General features: G+C 37.5%; 1 protein-coding gene and 1 long non-coding RNA gene across 5 annotated transcripts in view; one reads left to right on the forward strand and one right to left on the reverse strand.

Moving 5' to 3' along the window:
* LOC115302509 overlaps positions 1-24,358 on the forward strand; it is a 47,905-nt gene that overhangs the window by 352 nt on the left and 23,195 nt on the right. For 3 of the 4 annotated variants that reach the window (XR_003913504.1, XR_003913503.1, XR_003913505.1), the window contains exons 2-4: positions 3,904-3,954; positions 6,571-6,684; positions 23,755-23,886. This is a non-coding gene — a long non-coding RNA (uncharacterized LOC115302509). Of the gene's footprint in view, positions 1-3,903; positions 3,955-6,570; positions 6,685-13,677; positions 14,490-23,754; positions 23,887-24,358 lie in introns of those variants that run through there. The other variant, XR_003913506.1, reaches the window with a different exon arrangement.
* RORA (RAR related orphan receptor A) overlaps positions 15,457-24,358 on the reverse strand; it is a 92,471-nt gene continuing 83,569 nt past the window's right edge. Inside the window, exons 5-10 of the mRNA XM_029952427.1 lie at positions 23,186-23,307; positions 21,286-21,418; positions 20,509-20,616; positions 18,890-19,000; positions 17,461-17,573; positions 15,457-15,820 (exon numbers count right to left, since the gene is read on the reverse strand). Coding sequence (XP_029808287.1) covers positions 15,656-15,820; positions 17,461-17,573; positions 18,890-19,000; positions 20,509-20,616; positions 21,286-21,418; positions 23,186-23,307 — 752 coding nt within the window. The 3' untranslated portion in view covers positions 15,457-15,655. The remainder of the gene's footprint in view (positions 15,821-17,460; positions 17,574-18,889; positions 19,001-20,508; positions 20,617-21,285; positions 21,419-23,185; positions 23,308-24,358) is intronic.

Below are 24,358 nucleotides of genomic sequence, written 5' to 3' on the forward strand. Positions count from 1 at the left end.
ATGTCCGTTTCCAACAGCAGCTGCTGTGGCTATCCCACTAATTTTATTCTCATTCATTTAGGAAAGATTTATTGAGCACTTACAATTTGTGCTTGGTACTGGTTACATATAGGTCTAAGACTGAATGCCAGTTTTTTTCCAAGAGGTTTTGAAAGAGACCAGCACAAAGAACTGTGCAAAATGTCCAGTTTGTATGGTAACAGGAAAACATATTCTAAATTTTACAATGATTTATGATATGTAAAGTTATGTTTAGAGAGAAATTATACTTCTATTAAGAATCTCCCTTGAATCCAGTGACCATTAGGTAATTTATTTTGTCTGGAATGCAAGGACTATGAAGACTAGTAGAGGAAAAAGGTTTGAAAAATAGACTGGGACCAGGCCACACAAGAACATATAAGCTAGACTAAGGATTCTGGCTTTATTGTATAAGAAATGAAATGCTGGGCTGGGTGGGAGTGTTTATCATCAGAAGAATGACACAGTCAGAGCTTCTATGTTTCAGGAAAGTTTATCTGTCAGTGCATTAAATGAGTTGTAGCAAAGAGGCAGGTTAGGAGACAGTGCTTATGAATACTTGCAAATCAGCAGAGTTATGACTGGCACTGTGCAGGTAGCCCTCGTTAGGTGAGTGACGTTGACAGCCTGTGCTGGGACAGAGATGGACATCAAGGCAATGTAGAATTTCCAGTGTTGGGTACTATCTCCTAAAGCATGCAGTCAGAGAGAGTTGGGAATCATAAGAAACTGCTCAAGAATAGTTCGTGCACTTATGCTGCTGTTATCAGCACATAGTAGTGTGATATGGTAACATCACCATATGTGGTCCATATTGAGATTACAGATCATCATCAAAGAGTATGCTCTGGTTCAGTCTATTTGATTTCCAGTGGTTGCAAGATAGCATATAGAATCAGAAATTTTAGAGCCAGAATGAACTTTGGAGATTATCTGGTCTAACTTCTTATTTTCCTGATAGGGAAACTGAGGCCCAGGTTGTCAAATGACTTTTCCAGCATTATATGATCAGTGATAAAGGGATCCTAAAAATCAGGTCTTATAACTTTTACATTATAATATATGAAATGTATGTATCCTTTCTTCTTTATTCTCTACTTGTAAATCAGAGGCAGTTTAGTGAAATGAACATGGATTTTGGAGTCTAGCTGATATGGGTTTTATCTCACTTTTCTTGCTTACTGGCAGTGTGATCCTAGACATGTTGTGTCTCCTCTTTGAGCCTTGGTTTCCTCATCTGAGTAATGGACACTGTAATATCGCCCCTAAAGAATTGTTGTGAGGATTAGAAGTAATATGTAAAAAATACATTGCAAAGAGTAAGTGTTCAATATAAAACGGCCGTCAGTATATGCTTTTTCTGCCCTACAAACCCCCTACAGTGGTGGGGTGCCTGGGTGACTCAGTTGGTTAAGTGTCTGGCTTTGGCTGAGGTCATGATCTCATGGTTCATGAGTTCGAGCCCTGCATTGGGCTCCATACTGGCAGTGCTGAGCTTGCTTGGAATTCTCTCTCTCTTTCTGTCTCTCTGTCTCTCTCTCTCTCTCTCTCTCTCACACTCTCACTCTCTTTCTCTCAAAATAAAAGCACAAACTTAAAAAAAACGCAGCGGAGGTGGCATTTTAAACAAATGATTATAAGATAAATAAGAAACGGTACACACACACACACACACACACACACACACACGTGTATCAATTCTTGGGAACACAATGAGGAAGAAACTTATTCTGACTGAGACCGTTTAGATACCACTTCAAAGAAGTTCATTTTATACTAGGTCTTGAAAGATGAGTGGTAATTCCTTGGGTAGAGAAGGGGCTGTGGGTTTTCAGGTGTTGAAAAAGAGCAGCAATGTGAAACAGCACATGTATGTTCTGGTGAAGGGGAAGAGCTACTGCATTATGGTGTGTGTAGGGGGCATGTGTAATGAAGGCCATTGGACTGGAAAGGGGAGAAGGGGCCAGAGCGGGTCTTCATGCTAAGCTAGAGAAGTAGGACTTTGGATTTAATGCTCTGGATGATGGGAAAACCCGTGTGTATGTAGTAGATTTAAAACAACTTTATTGAGGTGTCATCTATGTCATAAAATTCACCCATTTTATTTGTATCATTCATTGATTTTTAGTAAACGTATGGAGTTTTACAACTGTCAGTCAACTCTGCCAAGTTTTAAAACATTCCATTACCCTGATAAATCCTTTGTGTTCCTTTGCAGTTAATCTCTCTTCCCACTCTCTAGTCCCAGGTAAACACTAATCTGCTTTCCATCGCTACAGATTTGCCATTTCCAGACCCCTCCCCCCAAATTATACAATTTGGATTCGTTCTCTTGGCAAAATATTTTCAAGATCATCCGTGGTGTAGTAGGTGTTAGTAGTTTTGTTGCTGGATTATAGTGCATTTACAGATATGCCCCATTTTGTTTACACATGTAACAGTTGACAGACATTAGGTGGTTTCCACTTTTTGTCTATTATGAGTAATATTCTGAGTATTTGTATACCAATCTCTGTGTGAAGTTTGTATTTTAATTTCTCTTGGGCAGATACCAAGGAGTGGAATAGATGGGCTGTATGGTAAATTTATGTTTAACTTTTTAAGACCCTACCAAACTGTTTTCCAAAGTGATTGTGCCATTTTACTCAATGGATTTCTGCTAACCCGAAAAACAAACAAACTCAGAAGTTGAATCAGAAGTCAGTTTCATATTAAAAGTATTTAGGGGGCGTCTGGGTGGCTCAGTGGGTTGAGTGTCTGGCTTCGGCTCAGGTCACAATCTCGCAGTTCGTGGGTTCATGCCCTGTATTGGGCTCCTTGCTGACAGCTAGCTCAGAGCCTGGAGCCTGCTTCAGATTGTCTCTCTCTCTCTGACCTTCCCCTGCTCACGCAGTCTCTCTCGCTCTCAAAAAAAGAATAAAACATTAAAAAAACTTAAAAGTAGTTGCAGTGGTACTTATTTTGTTTATGTTTCATTGGACCCAATTTCATTTTTTAAATTTCTTTTTAATGTTTATCCATGTTTTGAGAGACAGAGAGAAACAGAGTATGAGCAGGGGCGGGGCAGAGACAGGCAGACACAGAATCCAAAGCAGGCTCCAGGCTCTGAGCTGTCAGCACAGAGCACAGAGCCCGATGCTGGGCTCGAACCCCCAAGATCATGTCCTGAGCCGAAGTCAGATGCTTAACTGACTGAGTCACCCTGGCGCCCTTCCCCCGCATTGGACCAGATTTCAAAAATAACTCTTTAAGAGGGCAACTGCTTAGCTAAGTGAAGTTATTACAGTTGCTTCTAAATATATATTTCTTCTTGTGGACCAAGAGACATAGAAATATGCATCATCATCTATTTTCTATTAGTTCCAAGTCATTTTCCTACCCTTCAGCTAACGAGCTTCCTTTGCCTGATTTGTGGTGAACTTAGCTTTGGAGAGTTTATTGGCTGGTTAAGTACTTCACTCAGGGAATTGCTTCAGGAATGTACAATCACCTGTAAGGACCTTTCGAGATGGGAGTCCAGAAATAGTTCTCTAGCAAAGAGGTTTCAAACTAGCAATTGATTCAGGACTGTTGGGAGTAAATACCATTGCCAGTAGTAGTTTGTTCAAATTGGGCTTTTCAGCAAAAAAAAAAAAAAAAAAAAGTACTTCAAGTGGGGAGAGAATTATCATTACTTCTAAAAACCAGCTTAGTGCTCTGGCTCAGGATGTCCAGTTTCAGAAGAGAATGGCTAAAGAGTTCAAAATTTCCCACTCAGATGATAATATTTTGTGAAGTGTATTTTGTTGTGTCCTATATTACATGCTTCCTATGCTAAAACAAACAAACAAATAAATAGGAAACCCAGAACTAACTGTTCTTCTGAATGCTGGTCTTTTATAGGAGCACCTAACTCCCATGGAGACGGGTTGATGACAGAAGAGATAATTCCAAGTAAGATAATTAAGCAATTATTTATATCTGTCTTTAGCATACAGGATGTGTTTTATTGGAGGGATAAAGAAAGAATGGTAGAAAAGGTGGGTGTGAAATTTGTTAGGAGGTTATGATCATAATTTTGGATAAGGCTAATATTAAAATTAGTTTTTTTTCTCTAAGCATAAAACAAGTAATAGTTGAAGCAACGTCTTCCTCACAAAGAGGAAGTCACCTTGGAATTAAAAATTGTTTGAGAAGCCCATCCACTGGATAAACAACAAAATGTATTGTTGAGACATGCCTATATTTTACTGGAGTCAATAGTTCCCCTCCTGAGAAGAAAAAAAAATCCAGAGGCAAAGTCGATATATTAAGGCTAGTTTCTCTCTTTCCAACATCAGAGATAAAAGACATTAGAAAAAACAACACAAAAAAGGGTTTTTCTTCAGCTTACAATGGGTGGTACAGTGAGATTACAGTGTGCCTGATAGTCTAGCAGTCGGCCTCTGCCACTATGGGGAGTCTAGACTTGCATTAAGAAAAGTTGAGGAACATCAGTGTGATTCTTCTGGGATCCATGAGTGTTCTCTTTACAAAAATTTCCTGCTTGCTCCTATGTTCCTGAAATCTCTTAGGCAAGAATGCTTTTATTTTTCTGGTCTCTGATGACTTATATGATATTAACTGCTTCTTTTATGGCTTTGAATACCACTGGGCCCCATCTTCAGTTTTTTGTTCAAAAGGGGAAGTCAACATGCTGAGCTGCATCTCAGCACATCAGCGGTTACCCTCCCCAGCTCATGAGCATAGTCTTTTCATAGACCTGTCATGAGAAGCCAAGGCCTGCTCTGCACTGGTCCATTTGATCCCGGTGCACATTAAAAGTGGAAATCTAATTTTGAGGTGCTAGACTGATCTTGCCTCATTAGACAAAGCTTAGTAGTAATAGTACCAACCAAGACACACTGTGGTCAGGTTTTATTATGATAATTACTTTTGCTTTTTCTCCAAGAGTTTATTAACCAGACATTTGTTTTCCTTTCTGATTCTCCCATGAGATCCTTATATACATGAGGTAAGGAATCTCTTATGCTCCCATACTAGAATCCCTCTGGAAGCCGGGCAAGTTAATACATGATAGGAGGTGACTGTAAACCATTGTTTTTATCATCAGAAGCTTAGGCATGGCTTTGGCCAAAGGCCTGGATGTGACAGATTTCATCATTTGAACTCCATTATGTGTATTAATCCTTAATTTCCTGAGATGCTAGAAGGTGGTCTACAGATATTTCACATGCAAAATCTTTTTCCTCCTCTTCTCTGAGGCAATTGGAAATAAAAGCAGGATTAGGGACTGTCACATGAAACAACCTTTGGGGTCAGTTCAAATATTTAGTTTACTGAGTGCAAGAGGCACTTAGGTATTTTAGTATGCATGTGGAGGAAAATACCCACGTTGTTGCCTTTATTCTGACTTCAGGATACTTTAGAATGTCCTTGACATTACTTTCAAAATATTTTATTTTATTTAAGAGAGGGTACGAGTGAGTGGGGGAGAGGAGCAGAGGAAGAGGGAGACTCTCAAGCAGGCTCCACACTCAGCCTAGAGCCCCACGCAGGGCTTGATCCCATGACCTTGAGATCATGACCTGAGCCAAAATCAGGAGTTGGACACTCAACTGATTGAGCTACCCAGGTGCCCTTACTTTCCAAATAAATTATGATGAGAGTTTTTGCATCATTAAAATATCGTGATACTTAGTTGATGTTAAATTTATTAGTTTACTCCTATATCATCTACTCAAGCAGTGGTTGGGCTGGTGCAGAACAGAGTCTCAGTAAAGACAAGATTTTTCTGTCTTTGGCATTATTTCTGACATTCTATTGTAATGATTTCTAAAGCAAAGATGACAAAGTTTGGTGCGCATTCAGGTCTCTCCCCTCCCATAGGGCAGATACCACTGCTCAATCATAGCACCCTTCTTTGAGAGAGCAAACAACCTGAGAATCCTCAAGGCTGAATTTCTGGTAGCTATGACCAATCGCTAGATTAGTTAAAATTTCTTTCTTTAACTTCTCTGATCCAAAGGGGAGATTGATCCTTCTGTATATTTTCCCTCAGCAAATGGAAATAAATTAATATTTTTTTAAAAGGACTATACTATAGACCTGTACTGCTCAAATTTTACTTTGCAAACCAATTACCTAGGGATCCTGTAAAAAAGCAGACACTGATTTAGTAGGTCTGGGAAGGTATCTCGAATCCTGCATTTCTAATAAGGTCAAGGTTGTAGGTGATGCCAGTGCTAAAGATACAGGGATGGCACTTTGGGTAGCAAGGTTCTCCTGGCCCATTTTCTGGAGACAAAATGTGAGCTAGAAAACTCAATGCAACTCAATAACCAAGAAAAAAGAAGAAAAACAAGGCAAGTGTTCCATTAGAAGCTGAAGTTTTATTATAGGATAACAGTACATAAAGCACATCTAAAATTGATGTGTTCAATGCACTTTTAATAAAGGTAATGTAATATTAAAGGTACAGTTTCTAAGTACAATATAACAACATTCATATTAGAATGAAAATCGGAGTATTTAAAAGACAACATTAAATCTCTCTTTTTTTTTTTACAGCTTGTATTTACAAAATGAATCAAAATATTTTTTTTAAATTGAGGACTGAATAAAATAACAAACAGCTGGAAATAAGCAGACTACTGTAAGAGTGAATTGAAAAGAAAACCCAATGTAAGTGAAAAGTTGGATGATCCTCTAATAAAGATCATTAGCAAAGTTTTAGTACAATACTATTTTTAGGATTCCCATAAATGGCTTGCATTTTTAGTGTGGCAGAAAAGGAGTTTTTACATACTGTACACAAAACAGACAGCATATATTTATAGGTACAGTATACTGTTTCCAAACTTGCATGTATATTTACAGAAGGCTGAGTTTGTTACTCACAGAGTTTTGTGACATTTGTGTGCTTAATCCTTAAGACCTACACACAATTAGAATCAGCATTTCATGTGGTCTTTTTAAATGTGGCTTTATTACTTGGTTGTAGAAGACAGTGTTAACCATAAGGCTTGACATACTTTATAAATTTACCACACACAAAAAAAATCCCAGGAAAAAGTTTCAATTTGGGCACACTTGTCATTGAACAGTTATCAGATGCTGACATGTGCTGGCTGTTGTATAGACACAAAGAGATACAATCTCTACCCTCAGGAAGTTTAGGATACTAAATGGTGCTTAAAAACAAAACAAAACAAAAACAGGTTTCAATCTCTAAGTGAAGCAATAAGGAATGACATGATTTGTATTTAAAAGAGATTTCTTCCTAAACTGTAGCCAATTCACTTTAGAAGGTTAACTCTTAGCATTCAGCTCTCATTAACCACATGATTGCATTTATAATTAAGGTAACAGCAACTCTTCCATAAAAATGGAAAATGTCTAGAATTGTGGGTAAATATATGCAGTGCACGGAAGCCAATAACCATGGCTTGAGAATTTATTACCTTCAATTACAAAAAGTGCAGTAAACAGAAACATTTGCTCTATATTTATAAATTGCTCAAAAATCTTTGCTAAAGATCTTACAAATTCAGTAATATTACAGAACAATTCTAATCAATATTTAATAAGGTTAACTACATCCTTAGTTAGATATTTGATATACTTTGATTTGTAACAATGCCAATAGGTCTTGGGAAAATAGGTAAAAGTTTTTAAGTGAAAGTCTTTCACTCAGTTCATGGAACTGGTTGAGGTCATATTAAAACAGAACATCCCTTGTCAAATTTGCTTTATGGCCCATGTTCTGCCATGACAGTGGACATCTCCATGCTTCCCATGGCTCAGGTAGGAGAGGAAAGGTTCTGCCATCAAGCCACCAAGGATATTTTATATAAATGCCTATTATGTATAATAGGAGCTAAGTACATAACTCTGTCAGGTGCCAATAATATAATTCCTTAGTAAGAAAAAACAAAAGTATTACTCCATTAAACTAGAGTGTTTCTTTAGGATCTTGAAGGCCTGGCAAATTATTTTTCAGCTCAGGAGATATGGTATAAAGCCAAGTAGCAAACATAAAGTAAATAAATGTTAATAAATTTTCATATATCCATATTTATAAACAAATTCACCCTATAGATGTCAAATATCCATACTAAGGAAGTAATTTTATCCTAATTAAATACACTCTAGAATAATTTATATAATGATATTATGTATTTAAAGAGAAAAGCATGTCCCAAATCCAGCACTCTGATACAGCTGCCGGTTGGGAACAGGTAGATATATATATATATGTATATATATACAAATATATAGTTATACTCAGTGAAATTAACAAGACCCAAAGGTGGTATTGTCTAGGAATAAAAGGGATTTTTTTTTTTGTTCACAAAAGTAACTTATCTAGCACCACACATCAGAAAAACACAAAAATAGCACACTCTAGTTCTAAACAGCTATGTCTAAAATAGATTATATAGTAAAACCAGTATTATACAGCATATTGTGGATTTGATAAACAGATAAATATTTGCACTGAGTAGGCTGTTTATAATATAACATTTTCTTATCTATACAGAATGAAAGCCAAAAAGTTAACTGTATAGAGATGTGCAGAACAACATTAAATATTATGACTTAAAAGCAGGGACAAAGGTAAATTTGAAAGAAGAGTAAGAGAGAAAATGTTTACAGGCCATTACAAGTTCTTAAGTTAATAGTAAATAAGGAATCAATTGCTCAAGTTGAAGAAAGCAGTAAACAAGAGATTGCATTTACATGCAGATGTCTAAAATTTGTATTCTTTTAAGTCTATGCACAAAAGTCATTTGTTTTATTGCTTGACATTCAGTTATGGCTAGATTATTTAACCTATTTTTTTTTTTGTACTTTGGAAACAAGAATATCGTTAAAGGTGCCATAAAAATGGACAACATTGAAAACGGTTTGCAAATAAACCACCTAACACTGCAGTTCTTTATACATATTAAAAGCCTTGTCTGGGGTTTGTCATATGTTAAATATATTTAAACTGGGAAAATATGTTGTAGCTTGAAGCCTCCCATTGGCCCAAACATCCAATACAAAAACACATCTCCACAAAAGGAGCAGGCAGACAATACAGGTACATTTAAAGAAGCAGCCAGCTAATGTCCTAATGTTTAAAAATTTACCACTGTTTTATATGAGATTTCAAACCACTGTGGATAAGAAGAGAATTTTGGATTTAGGAAGATGTGTACAGTACATACAGATTTTTGTGTCTGTGAAATCATATTCACTATATTGCTCAAGAATTATCTGCATTTACATATGCAATCTGTTCAATAATAACCAAGTTCCTAGAAATAGTACTCATCCATATTAAAATAATAAGGAGTGAGAAAGGAAACACACGGACATTGGAGAGAATTTAGTTGCTTTTAGAGAACAACATAATGGTGTGTGCAGTGTGTCAACGCTAATAGCAAGCTGTCTTTCATTAGTTCTTAGAAGGAAAAAAGGAAAAGGAAATGTGGCAAACACACTAAATGTAAACAGCAAACATAGATTCTATAGGCCTCTATTTAAAATATTCTAATTCAGTTTTTAACACAAGACTCCATGTTATGCTGCATTGCTGAAAAAACATTTTTATTTGGACTGAATATTCTGTCATTCCTTTATAAATAAGTAAATGACTGAATGAATGTACTTATTGCTCTAAGATCTGAGGGTCTGGTTAAAGATGGAGATCCCTCTATCTGTGATGTTTCATTGGTATAAAGCCAGGCTTCTGGATTATTTTAAAAATTATTCTGAGAGCCTGACAAAACTGATCTCACACAAACAAGCAACAGACCCAGAAGTGAAACCGATTGCTTTGTAAAGACATTTACAAATCTTCTGCCTTCTCATATCTTAAGAATAAACAATAATAGGAAGGCCTCTTTAATCAAATCTAGTGGAATCTCTTTAATAATTCTAATGTTTAGAGATAGAATGAAGACTTGTATTATAGACAATTAGTAATAGATCAAGATTTACTCTTGCAATTACATTTTTGTTAATCTGATCCATAGTATAAAGTTGTTTTCATATGGTTCTGTTGTATCATATCTTTATAAGAAGTGGCAATCACGATATAGTATGTGAAAATGTCAATAATTTGTGTTTATATATATGCCTATGTATGTACATATATGTATATATGTATATATATAGGTGGAAAGAGAGAGAGGGGGAGAGAGAGAGAGAGAGATTTCTGCTATTTTCCATAGTGTTTATTATCAAAAACAACAGGGTCAAAGTTTCTTTTTCATTTAAACAACATGCAAAGTTTTCCAAAATAATACTCTGCCATGGAGTAAGAAAATATGTAGCGCTCCTTCTGAATGTGTATTCAGATACGGAAGAATCAAAGCCAACAATTATACTGAGGTTCACTGACCTTATGAAAAGTAATACATGGAAACATGAGAGTGAAGCTATATTTCAAAAATGTCCAATGTAACCTGAAAGCTGGCTCTGGTGCTGTTACATAGATGGGTTTTGTTTGTCTTTAAGCATTAGGTCTTGTATTACTTCAACAGATGAGAACTATAAATGTGGAAGCAAAAGAATGCTGTTATATAGAGGGATTTTTTTGGTTTGCTTCTAGAGGAGAACACAATTAAAATAAGTTATTTACTGGCATTTGAAAAGACTTGTTCAAACTTTCACCTGTTTCTCTGCACCAATAAGCAGGGCTCTCATCTCATGAGCTGTTTAAACAACTTTTTGCACACCATGTAGAATTTGAAATAGTTTCTTATATATAATGCTATGAATATATTTATCATGGATATTTTAATTATTAGAGGAAGGTAAATGGAGTATGTGGAAATGGACTTGAAGTGATGTTCTCTTGTCGGTATATTGCCCATTAATGTATCTTGTGAACCTACTGGCTTGCCTTCGTACTGCTTTGGAAGTTATTCTATGTTTTTAACCACACAAGACTGAAGAACACATACATTTTGAACTCAACAAAACGAGACGATAGTGAAGAATTTATACACACGCACACACAGTTCTACACAGTTCACTTGTGCCTTGCGGGATAGTATTATTTACTATTATTAATAATAAAAAACACAATTTGTCCCAGTAGTACTGGCCACCCTGTTTGAAGAGTTTTAGGAGATCCCTGAGCACATTGTTTCTGACTCTTAACCCCAACTCCAAAGTGATAGGGCTTCTATTGTTGATATCAAGATGGATTGTCATTCACAGTAAGTCAATCATAAGGTGCTTATTTACCCTTTTTTCTTCCACCAATCAGCACAAAGAACTGTCAGAAAATAACTTTTATTATTACCTTAAAATAATAGCACTGGAAGGACATGTGATTTAAACAATCAATGTTTGAAAACAGTGGCTTTAGGATTATTATCTGGCTGCCCCTCAACAATAACAAGTGATTCAATCGACATTCCTTAGCCAAAAACAAAAGGCAAAAAAACCCCAAAAAAACAAACAAAAAAAAACCCAAACCCAAAACCCCCCCAAAAAACCCAAAACAAACCCAAACTGTACAAATATGTATTTTTCCCTGAGGGATCAAGGTACACCCGCAAGTGCTCTATGTACATATTGCACTAGAGAGGAATGGAGAACATGTGCAAAAAAGCAACAATGAGAGAAGCTTACATCCTACTTAAACCTTTTCATTCAAGATTCCACTAGGTTGTTTTGCATTTTGGAATGTCGGAACACAAACAGCTATCCTTAGTCTACAACTAAAAACACATATTTCTACTATGGCACATTCAATGAAATAAAAAGTTTCCCAAAGACAGATAGACAAATTCCATCAAGAAAATAATACAAAGTTTGTTTGTTTGTATTTTTTTTTTTAGAAAATTACATTACTTTCTTTCTTTGTTTCACATTACAAAATCTTTTTTTTTCTTTACACAAATCACATTTTATTGCAGGAATATTTCAAGTGCCATCAAATATTTATAGAAGGGTTAAAAAAATAGAAGTCTCTCTAAAGTGGTCCAGACAAGGCTTTGTATAGAATAAGTCATTTTTTCCCCATCTTCTAGTTTTGATTTAAGTATTTTGAATACATTTTCTTTTCCATTGACACTTAGTAGCCTAGAAGCGGTCTGACACACGCACATCATACACACGAAAACTACACCCACACCTGCACACACACCCACCCACCCACACTCCCTTCTCCTCACCTGGCCCTCAGCCCACCCCCATACACTCACAGAGATCCGGGTATCCACACTATAAAGAACAACCAAACTTAGAAGCAGTGTCGTAAGTCGTATTTTCCTTAGATTAGGAAGGGTGAATTAGGATGTTGAAGACTTTTTAAAAAAATCCAGAGCTTTAACACAAATTAGGATGCTGAACACTTAAAAAAAATCCAGAGCTTTAACACAATTTGCAAACTGTCCAAAAAAGCACTTTCATCTGCACTTTTGTTTTCATTGTGACCAAGGCCAGGTTCTTCAGAGTATAACACAACCATCTGACACCATTGTAACCAAAGGTATTTGGGCTTTGTACAAAAGCCTTATGTACTGTATATGAAAAACTGTATAAAAGACGTAGCAGCTGGGGTAACAATGATGTGATTCCAATCTTTAAAAGACTATTGGACATTTTAGTTTAGGAAACTTTAATTTATAAGCACTCTTAAGAGTAACTCTTCTGTATCAGCAAGTATTTTGTGTCATCACACAGGTGTTTCTATAAGAAAGAAAATAAAAATGCAGAGTTTTTCACATCCTTTTCTGTACTTCATTTCTGAAAACTGAATTTATTGTTTAACTTCAGATCTCAACTTTGATCCAAATAACAGTTGTTCCCTCTATTCACCGAACACACGTCTCCTGCTCTGTCCCAACACTGTCAATGTACTTTGCTCTTAAAATCCTCACCTTGCTTTTCTTTCGGAAAGACCTGGTAGCAGCATCGTGTCATATCTTGGTTTCCTCCAAAAGCAATGTCACCATGGTGGGACTACTACTGAGATTAAGCATCATTTTTTTTGCATTTGGTACATGCAAAATCCCTTCTAGGAAAAGGAATTTTCTTTTAAGCTCAACATTATGCTCTCTCTCACCCTTAGAGAAGTTCAATTAGCTCTTATCACTTCACAAGTGGACACTGGAATTAGGTTTAGTTGCTCTTTAATGCGCTAGCACCTGAGGCTGGTCATATTCAGAAAGCTTTGGTTAAAAAGAAGTTATGTACTTTAATAAAACCACCCCCAAATTTAGTGAATCAGAATGACAGAAAAACAAAAAAACCCAAACCAAACAACAACAAAAAAACCAAACCAAACAAAACCCAAAAAACCCAAAATCACACCATTTCCCCCCCACAAGAGAAATAATAAGAAAACAGTTGGACAAATAAATAACTGAACATGGTACTCTTTTCAGAGTATAAATACTATTGATCCTTAAAGGAACTATGCTTATTTAAATTAAAAATTTGATTTAACCCTTCTTGCCCAAATATAAATACTATATGCTGATAGTTAACTTCTCTGTATAAACACTCACATAAAGTTTTATATACTTGTAAGAAATTTAAGTAAATATTACTTTCGTCTTCTATTTATGGTTAAACGCTTTGCATATTTTTGAAAAAATTTAAGATGTTATTTAGGCTTCATACACACTTCTGTGTGAATAGTTCCTTCCTCTTTTCTAAATCCCTCAGGAAACAAGTCAGAAAATCAGTGGAGTTAAAGCCAGAGTAAAAGGCTCTGGGAAGCCCGTGCTGTGATCCACGTGACATCAGGAGCCACAATTCCTGTGGAAGATTCAGGAGGGACCCTGGTGGTAGAGACACTTTCTCTGCTTTGAAGGGCTGCCTGGACACTCCCACCTTTACACTATGGGAAGACATTTCCTTTTCTGTACAAACATGGTCTTTGATGTCAGACCAGACGTTTGAATCCTCCCCGCACAGTGACTAAAATCATCTTCTAAATGCCTACATTTCCAAAGGGCACTTATTTCTAAAATATGCACACCTGTGTATCAGACTGTTCATTTTCCCTTCCCCCAGCGGCAATTATTAAAATAAAACAACCCAAAGCACAATATTAAACAAAAACATTCATATTTCTCACCTGAACACAAAGGCCAAACAATCTTCTAAATATTTAATAAAATAAATTACCGTCCACAGTTTTCTAGTGAGATAAATACAAGAGTAAATGTTTGCAGCTTAACATCAACTTCACTTTGAATGCTTAAAATATTTCATATTTAAATAAGAGAAACTGGTTCTGCATCGCATGCCTCTCTTGCCCTTCTATCCACGGTCTGTGAACTATGGAGAGCAATATTCTAGAATTATAGCATCTAGAGGCAGCTAGTCTAGAACTAGTTCACTCTGAGATATCCTCGTAGGGTTCCTAGATTATACCAAGAACATAATCATTCACAAAGTAAACGCTTCATGTCCTCACATGGGGAGTGTGTGTTTGCTCTGGGTATAATCTTTGGGTCCTTCTTATAATAAAAGCTGAGTTCCAATAAATATTTGGGTTACTGATTTGTTTTCAAAGCGTAAGAGTTCCAAGTTGAGACAGACTCCATATAACTATAGAATTGTGTAAAATGAGCCTCTCCTCCCTCCGCTGCCTCCATGAGGTGGCATTTAAAAAAGCTTTTTAAAAATAATGTGCGTCATGGTGTAAGTCCATAGCACCAATCGATCATTCACCTTTGTATGAAGCATAAACACATCTATCTTTAAACTTACCACGAAGCAAAGTATAATTTAGGGAGAGTTCTAATTCCGATTTCATGTGTAAAAAAAAAAAAAAGAAAGAAAGAAAAAAGATAATCCACATCGTGATTTCTAGATATGACCAGCCAGTCTTTTAAAAGTAATTTGTAAACAGCAGCATAAATACCTCCTGACGTACCTTCCAAGCCTTCTCCGTTAAACTTGTGTTTCTGGTGCACATGCAACACGACAGTGAACACGCTAGCATTTAATTTAAAGAAAAAGGTGCAAAATGAAAGTGCCTTATCGATTCAACAGGAAAAGCTACACCAGTAACTACATTTTATATTAATTAAAACAATATATAAACAATATCTCTTTTAGCTATATATAGTCTTCATGCCCATTTACCCTGTAATATATTATAATGCTATTGTTGCTAGTGCTATGGACCCTTTTCATGTCATCCTGCTGACTGGCAATATTCGGTGGAAAAATAAAAACTTCCTTCATGAAACAAAGAGCAAGTTGTGCAAAATAATGCCACAACCTCCGCTATGCACACCGGTCACCGATTATTGCTGGACTCTCTGTTGTTACTGACAGATTGGTGACTCTGCAGAAAGTCTGTGGGCAGTGAGCTACAAGAAAAGGAAATCCTCCGACTTTAGTACCCTCCTTCAGTTGTAAACAGAGGTCAATGATCGAGAAGTTGAGACAGAAAAAGGGTCCATATCTGTAGGCATAATGGAAATCATATGCATGAGAAAAACAAGTTCAACTTTTATTTGTTTTCATTGTTTCCCCTCCTTTGCCTGACCCCGATCACCAAAAGATGTGCAGTGTGTTGGCGCTCCAGGTCTGTGCAGGGCCATATAAAGTGTCTCGGTTAATTTGTTGTTGTTGTTATTTTTCATGTTTGTACTTCAGACATTCTAGAAGTGCTTAGGTGATACATTTACCCATCGATTTGCATTGCTGGCTCAAATTCTGAAGTGAACAACTCCTTGTATAATGGAGGAAAATGAAGTCGCACAATGTCTGGGTATATTGCTTTAAATGCCATTAGCTTTTCTGTATGTCGTCCACATAAGGCTCTTAACGTAGACACCTTGCATATTAACTGTAAGGGGAAGAAAGGACACGTTGTGAGTAGAGAACAGACATGAGCATCACAAATCAGGGAATCTGGATAATCTTTACAATGTTGTCTGTAACAGTGGAGCACACCTGAAGCCACTTAGTGTTCTTCAATAAGGAAGACTGGTAAAAACACATTTTAGGCACATCATAGAGTATCAAGTATACATGAAATACACTTCTGAAGACAAATATAACTACCTGAAAAGATGTTCATGAGCCAAAGTGGCAGAATCAAGATGAGAACCCAAGCCTCTCACTTCCTCCTCTTATTCCAACATGCTTTCTGCGCTACCGCCCTCAACCCTGCCCTCTGCCACTGTGAAGAAAGAAGACATCTGGTGACAGAGAAGAGGACCAGGAGGCAGTCATGGGCAGGTGAGGTCACTGCAACAAGAGATGACGGCATCCCCTACGTATTTTATGCAGCACTAATAATAGCCAACTCCAAAGATGGCAAGTTTCTTCTGGGAAAGCCCTTTGCCTGTAACAAAGCAATTCAGGGTCTGAACAAAAGGCCCTGAGTAGAAGAAAAAGAAGAATATTCAGAAGGCCTGGATGGAAGTCCCAGCATTGGCCATTTACCAGTTGAAGATATTAACAGCTTGAAACAGTGTTTTTTTTAAAACTCTAAAGCATCGTACACATTACATATTATTATCTCAACCAGAATAATCCTAAGAAGCATGTTCCGCAGATCATGGATCCTGTTCACATGGTAGGTGCCCTCTATGATAAAGGAAACTGACAGTACCCTTGCCTTGGTGCAAAAAGTTGAAGAAGGTAAGAGTCAGGAGACCTCTTCTATTTTCTATTCCTGCCTCAATCTCTCATTGAACAGATGCAAAATAAAAACAAAACAGCAATTAACCCCCAACCTCCCCTCTCTGAACGAATTTGGCTATTGGGAGAAAAGAAGAGAAAGCAGGAAGAAAAACCCAAACCTCTCAAATCAATCTTCCAGAACAATAAAACACATAAAATAGTCTAAGAAAGAACAGGGATGATTTTTTTTAAGACCAAACACCTACTACTAGCACTGGCACTGAAGAATATTAACATATTTTAAATTGACATCCTAATTATATTTTTATTGCAAAAGGTAATAATTAGCAAAAATGAAACCTTCTGCTTTGAATACAGAGTAGTAATGGGAAACTGATGAAGAAAATACAAAAGTCACTTTCTGTGGATTACTAATGAATGTAATGGAAATAGAACTAATATTACACTATGTGATTACCCTGCTTGTTTTAGCCCTTTATAACTTTTTCCTTCTAAATTCAAAGATTCTGTCTCTAATTTACATCAATGCAGACATTAACTCTGCTTTATGCCTAACTTAGAGGGAACAGGAGGAGGATTTCCAGAATGTGTTAAAATGCTTAAAAAAATTCTACCATTGCCCTGGTATTGCAGGATACTTCATGACCAATGATAGTAGAATGTAACCTGAATTGTGGCCCAACAGAACTTTTTGAAATGCAGATACTTCTTCCTTGTCAGTAGCCTACTGCTTCTAGATACTTCTGGAGTCTGGTAAGATGACTTCCAAAGGTGGCTGGCACCGAGATCTATGGCAAGGGATAATTCTATGCCAACCAGACCACTCTGTATTCTCACCTTTGTTAGTATTCCATCTTCTCGGTGATTCTTCTGCAGGACATGTTGAAGAGCTAGCTGAATTTTCTGTTGCAGTTTTTCAATCTTTACCTTTTCCTGTAGCCATGAGCGATCTAAACATGAAAAATGATACTTCTTAGTATTTCTCCTCCATGGTATCTGGGCACCCCAATTCCGCCTGACTCTTAGACACAATTATATCATAATGCAGAGTTAGAGAACAACAGGGCAGTTTTATTCCTTGTTCTAAATTTGTTTCTAAAACCATGGAAAACTGATCTATAAGAGCTATAAAACAGAGTGGTAAAGGTTTCCATTTTTACTGGCACTTAAAGGAAGGGAGAGACCTCTCCTTCCAAAAGAATAGCCATTTATATCTAAGGCCATATTCACACAAGGGCAAATGAAACCATCACAGATGCTCAAATCTTTCTAATAATTACATTTCTGCATAAAATACTGGTAGCAGTCATGCTCGCTTTTCTGGCAAATACGAAAATTGCCTTATAATCCAAGGCAACTAAAATTGTCAAGAGAATTCCAAATGACTTAAGGGTTGTTAATATAGTCTTTATGTGTAAGAATTCCAAACAAAAGATAGTAAATCTGCAAAACAGATTATCTCCAAGAGGCAGTACTAGTTGAAAACACAGATAAATTCAGATAACTTGTGGATGACAACCAAATGAATCTTAGTAGGACGCTTCAAAAACCATGTTATTTTGAAGATTTGTGTTAAGAAGGGCAGTCCTTCTCCACCAGAGCATTTCTCGTGATATCAGGAGGTTAATTGTGGAGTGAGTTTTGTTCAGTTCTCATCAAAAGACATTGTTTTAGTTCTTTTTAAAATTTTATTTTTAATTATTTTTAATTTTTAAAAAATTTACACCCAAGTGAGTTAGCATATAGTACAATAACGATTTCAGGAGTAGACTCCAGTGGCTCATGCCATCCCCTACGTGACACCCAGTCCGCACCCCAACGAGTGTCCTCCTCAATGCCCCTTGCCCACTCAGCACTTCCCCACCCCCCCCCAATCCCTCCAGCAACTCTCTGTTTGTTTTCTGTATTCAAGTCTTTTATGTTTTGTTCCCCCCCCGTTTTTATATTATTTTTGCTTTTATTTTAGAAAAAGTTTTAAATTTTATTTAAATCCAAGTTAGTTAATATACAGCATAATAATGATTTCAGGTCAATTCTCATTTCTTAAGATTTTTCTCAGAATAGCATGAAGTCTTCTTAAACACACATACATGTGCATGTATGTGTGGTGGGGGGCTGTTATTTGAAAAAAAGAAAACACCTTAAGATGAGATTTAATAAGGGTGGTAACCTTCCTTGGTAGGCACCTGAATATTGTATAGCCATTTAAAGTTATGTACCTTGTAAGAATTATTTACCTAACATTTCATTGTCATTGGGTTCTTACCTGCTGACATTAGTACAAATGCAGAAAATAATGCAATTTCATCTTCGGTCAGGTGCATAGAACATAAACTCTTTCCAAATTCAAACACAAAGCTAATAAAGTCTTCACAACCTGCCAAAGTTAAAGACAGTTTGGGATTTGGGTTAGTCCCTTAAGAGAAAAATATAGAATAAGGTGAAGAGGGATCTAGGAGTTCAAGATCTATGAGGATAGTAATAACATCTACAGTTTAACAGTTTGAAATCTTAAAAGAAAAATCTGTTTTAGCCATCATCACTATCAACACCATCATCATCATCCAAAATAATGACGGTGGACCTTTGTTGCAAGGTTACTGTGTTATTAAGTGCCACTCTAAGAGGTATCTTACTGCTTTGCAACAGCTCTATGAGGGAGATATTATGACTATTATCCCCATTTTTGAGGTGAGGAAACAGAAGAATTATGCACCTAAGGCTATACAGGTAGGGAGTAACACCTGAAGTTCAAAGCCACGCCACCCGACTTCAGAACCCAAGATCTCTTTTTTCTCTCAATTTTTAAAAAATGTTTTATTTATTTTTGAGAGAGAGATAGAGTGCAAACCAGGAGAGAAGCAGAGAGAGAGGGAGACACAGAATCTGAAACAGGCTCTAAGATCCAAGCTGTCAGCACAGAGCCAGATGCAGGGCTTGAACCTATGAACAGTGAGGTTATAACCTGAGCCAAAGTTGGACACTTAAAGGACTGAGCCACCTGGCACTTCCAGAACCCACTATCTTATCCAGTAGAGTCACATGGCCACAATCTAATTGAAACATTACATTCACTGATGTTTTGTTTTCTACTGTATTTGATCTAAAGTACCCTTAAAAATGATAACGAATGACACATGATGGCGGTAAAAATCATTATAGCTATCACAGTATTGAAAACATAAAATGTGAAAGTCCCATAAAATAATAATCCATCCTTAAGAGACTGGTTAAGTTTGGTGTCTACTCTTTTGGATTTGCACATTAGGTATACATATTTAAGTGGCAATGGGCTTTACTAAAGTATACACACCTTCTATCATTTAACCGGTTTTAATATCATTTAACAACATTATCTTGGATAGTGTTTCTTTCTTCCTAAGGATTATATCCCATTTTAAATTATAGGAATCCAAAATAATTAATTTTTATAGTACACATCACAGTTTCACATAGTAATACTTTATTTCTATGGTATTTGCAATTTATTCTTATTAATGGTTGTTATTTGAGAAGAACAGAAGGGCAGACATTTAGCACTTTGCTTGATTTTATGTATCAAATCACATCCTCTTATTTATGTGAATAATTTATCCTATGAAAATCTGGTTCTTAAAATCTGGAAGGGAACTGGAAGCTTAGACAATATAAATTTCTTCGATTTCCAACTAGATAAAATGAAATGTTAACTCTTTAAATGTAAGACAGACAAAAAGCATTTGAGCTGTGAGCATTTTCTACAGTGACCATAAGTAACGGAAGTATAAAATCCTTTCATTTTTCTTTCCAAATAACAGCTTTCATTCCGTTCAATAAGCTCTCCGGCGGGGCTCCCGCATTTTCCCATGGCCCCGATTTAAAGACGGAGCTGCCCCGTTTCCTTACCCAAGGATTTGAAGACATCGGGGCTAGCATATTTCCCATCAAAGTACACGGTGTTGTTCTGAGAGTCGAAGGCACGGCACATTCTGATAAACACCACCTCTAGAGAACCTAAGCGAAGGCAGAAATGGTGTCAATTATTCTATCGTGGTGAATAGTCATCTATTTTGAAGGCACGAGTGTAGGGACCCCTTTGTGAGTCAGCACAGCAGGGGCTGTGTTTGGGGAACGGCTCCCGGTCATATCAGCGCTCTATTTCCTGGCAAAGTTCACTAGTGGAATTAAAGATTTGTGCTGAAGCTAATGAAGGCCTGTATTCCTGGAGAGAGACGGAGTTACACATGACTTGTCTGGCATTTTTCTGTCTTACAATAGAGTCTCAGAGTTGCTGGGAAAACTTATTGATTCATATTTATTAAAACAAACCAAAAAGCCAGGGGCATCCCGTTGAGTTCCACAAATAACCTTCCTAACAACTTACTGTTCGCTCCCGAGGGTCTGGAGTGGGAGAACAAAACGCAGGTGATGGTAAGATGCGGGGGGGAAGAAGGTGTCCTTCAACTTAATTGTTCCACTCAGAGGAGAAGCAAAATGGAGGCAGTGTTTTCTGCACATCACTCAAAAACCTTTAAAAAGGACTCAGTTTCTGCTCAGGGAACCTGAGCTATTATTGCTGGAGGAAAACTGTTCTCAACACCTTCCTTACCAAGCATTTCTTTAATAAGCGGGGGAAAGCAGGTTAGGAAGAGATCTCAAAATTCACTTGCAAAAAGCACATACCTGCTTTGAGAAGCACAATTTGATCATTTTGACACAGTTCCATAAATCCATCAATGCGTTTGGCAAACTCCACCACATACTGTATAGCCTCCGTGATTTTGATGGCACACAACTGCCACATCACCTCCCGCTGCTGTTGAGGAGTGAAGCACATTGACATACACGGTTACCCATATCCTTGACACACTTATTTTAACTGTTCCTATTTTGTAAAACCCTTCTTCGGAAATGGATTCAAAAAAGCTAGAGGACTAAAAATGAACATTTGGGTGCTAACGATTGCTTCCAAGCCCCTTCTCATCTCCTCCAATTCCTCTTTTGCCATTTTGGTGGCAAAGGGACAGGGGGAGAGGATATGAGCAGGTGAAAACATGAGGCAGGAAAGAAACACATGCCACTGCTTTAACCCTGGACCTCAGACCTTCTTTTGTGCAATTATTTTACCTTGGGGAATTTAACACCATTTTACTGGGGGAAAGGAAGGAAAAAGGGAGTCAATTACGTTTATTGTGCACCTGCTTTGAGCTAGATACCTTATGACATCCTTGTCTTGTTTCATTTTCCAAGAACATTTTTCCATTTCCCATAAATGGACATGAATGCTCACAGAGGCTTCACAGCTGGAGGTGTTGGAGCTGGGATTCAAATCCCAGCATCTCTGACTGAGTCCCATTTCACATGCCTTGCTGTTTCTTACTGTTTTCTGGTTTCCCTTTGTTAACAGTGGCTGGCCGCTGGTGTAATCTGCTATCTCAAAGGCAAACCAACGGATGTGTTGATGTTCTTCCACCTGTCCTGTTTCACTGCTTTTATATATCCACTCTTTAGTTACAGGGTGACCTGGATCTGCTTTACTGCTCACGTGTTCCCCTGATCTTAAGGACTGTTTCGACCAACATGATGGCGTGAAGAAAACACTGCATTAGAAGCCAGGAGACATGGTCTAGTCCTGATATTCTCAATCCCCTGCCATATGCCAAGAATGTTAGTTTCTTCATTTGTAAAATGAAGGGGAGGATTAGCCTGGATAATCTCTATTGTCATTCCTAGGCCTACCTTTCTATAATTATTAGGAAAAGCCACAGCATTTCCCTTTATCAGGCCAGAATGGAGAACTCAAACTTCCCCTTCTCCAGCCCCGCCCTCTCATTCTGGGGGCTTGTTGACCAGAGTGTGTAAAGAAAAAGGCAAGCAGCAGCGCTCTCTGTCAGCCTCACATTGCTAGGTCCACGATGGAGTTATGACAATAGCTTCCAAGCCTTGTTCTGTACACACTCTGTAGTGCTCTGGAAACAAGAGGCTGAGATTATTTTATATCAGCTTCCAGACCCTGAAATCTTCCACTGCGATATCATGACAAATCTGAATTCATTCAGGCTTTTGGACACTGCTTCCTCCAGCCCCCATGCACGTATGATAGGTGATATGTGTAAAGTCACAGCACAACAAAATTGGTTTGTTACTGCAGAAATTTCATACACACTCGCATCTGAGTAAGATAAAGCCCCAAGTATACGATCATCTCTAGGAGGAAGATTTAACAGAAACTTTTTTTAATGTTTATTTTTGAGAGCGAGAGAAAGACAGGGTGCGAAGTGGAAGGGGCAGAGAGAGAGGGAAACAAAGAATCCAAAGCAGGCTCCAGGCTCTGAACTGTCAGCACAGAGCCCAATGCAGGGCTCAAACACACAGACTGTGAGATCATGACCTGAGCCGAAGGGGGATGCTTAACCAATTGAGCCACCAAGGTGCTCCTTTAGGAGACAGATTTTTAAACAGACACCTGATATCTGATAAAAGACATCCATTCATTAGTCTGTTTGTATTCTTAATCAGATCTCCAGCATAAACAGCCTTCTCGCTGTTGCCTCAATCCTGGGTAAAATTCCTCAGAGTATACCTTGTTTTGGTAGCTCTCTATTTCCTCCTGCAGAAAGGTCTGCCACGTTATCTGCTGGAGCTCTTCTCTCAAGTATTGGCAGGTTTCCAGATGCGATTTAGATATATTCTGTGCAAGGTGTTCTAAGAAGAAAACAGATCACAAACATGAAAGGCCAAGTCCTTCTTTGGATAATCAGGGTCTTCCCTACTTAATATTTGATTTAAAAAGTAGCACATACGAAGCAACATGCTGAGCCAGTTTTCATTATCTTTACATATTTAAATGAGCAATTTGGAACTATTCTGCATTTTCAAACAGGAAGATGAAGGACAGGCAGAGCCAATATTTAGCAATAAGTCTTCATTACTTCAAAGACCCTCCTGACCTTGACCTTTTCTTTGGCTTTACACCGTCTGGGAGTGAACAATTACCGACCTGGGTAGGTGTGGGAAATGACTGAGACAGCCTCTTCTTGGCATTTTTACGAAGACACATTGTATACATTGGCCTGGGGAGGATTACTCTTGAAAAACTGGGAAATGGGATGCTTGTGGGAAAACAACTCTTTATTTCTTTTATTTTTCCAGCAAATAGCACAACAGGCATTACTGAGGGACACCATGCCATTATAAATAACCTGGTGGTTAAAAGATGAACTTTGGCACCAGACTGCCTGTGTTTGAAACTCAGCTCTTTATCCAGCAGCTGTATGACCTTGGGTAAGTTACTCACCGTCTTTGTGTTTCAGTCTTCTCGTTTGCCAAAACAGTACCTACTTTATGGAGCTTGTAAGAATTAAATGAGTTGAGCACTTAGAACAGGGAGGGTCACCTACTACGGCGCTACGTAAACATTTGTTCTTATTATACTGGAGTATAGGTAGTGTGAGGATATGAAAATAAATAGATGCCAAAGAAATTTCTCTAGGAACTTATAATCTGGTGAACATGTATGCACATGCTAAAAGGACAGTTCAAGATATTAGGCAATTTGGCATCAAACTGAATTAGAAGAGACAAAAAAAAAATCACAGGTACTATCATGGATGGGAAACATGAGGGGAATTAGAGAATGCTCCTTGGCAGGAGAGGAGCACGTGATGTGGACCCTGCAGGAGGAGGAGGAAGGTTTGGCAGGCAGAGGCCAGTGGTGCAAAGAGGGGACTGGCTCCACATTCAAGGGAATGACAGA

Source organism: Suricata suricatta, chromosome 9 (assembly GCF_006229205.1).
Source record: "Suricata suricatta isolate VVHF042 chromosome 9, meerkat_22Aug2017_6uvM2_HiC, whole genome shotgun sequence".
NCBI classification, from domain to species: Eukaryota; Metazoa; Chordata; class Mammalia; order Carnivora; family Herpestidae; genus Suricata; species Suricata suricatta.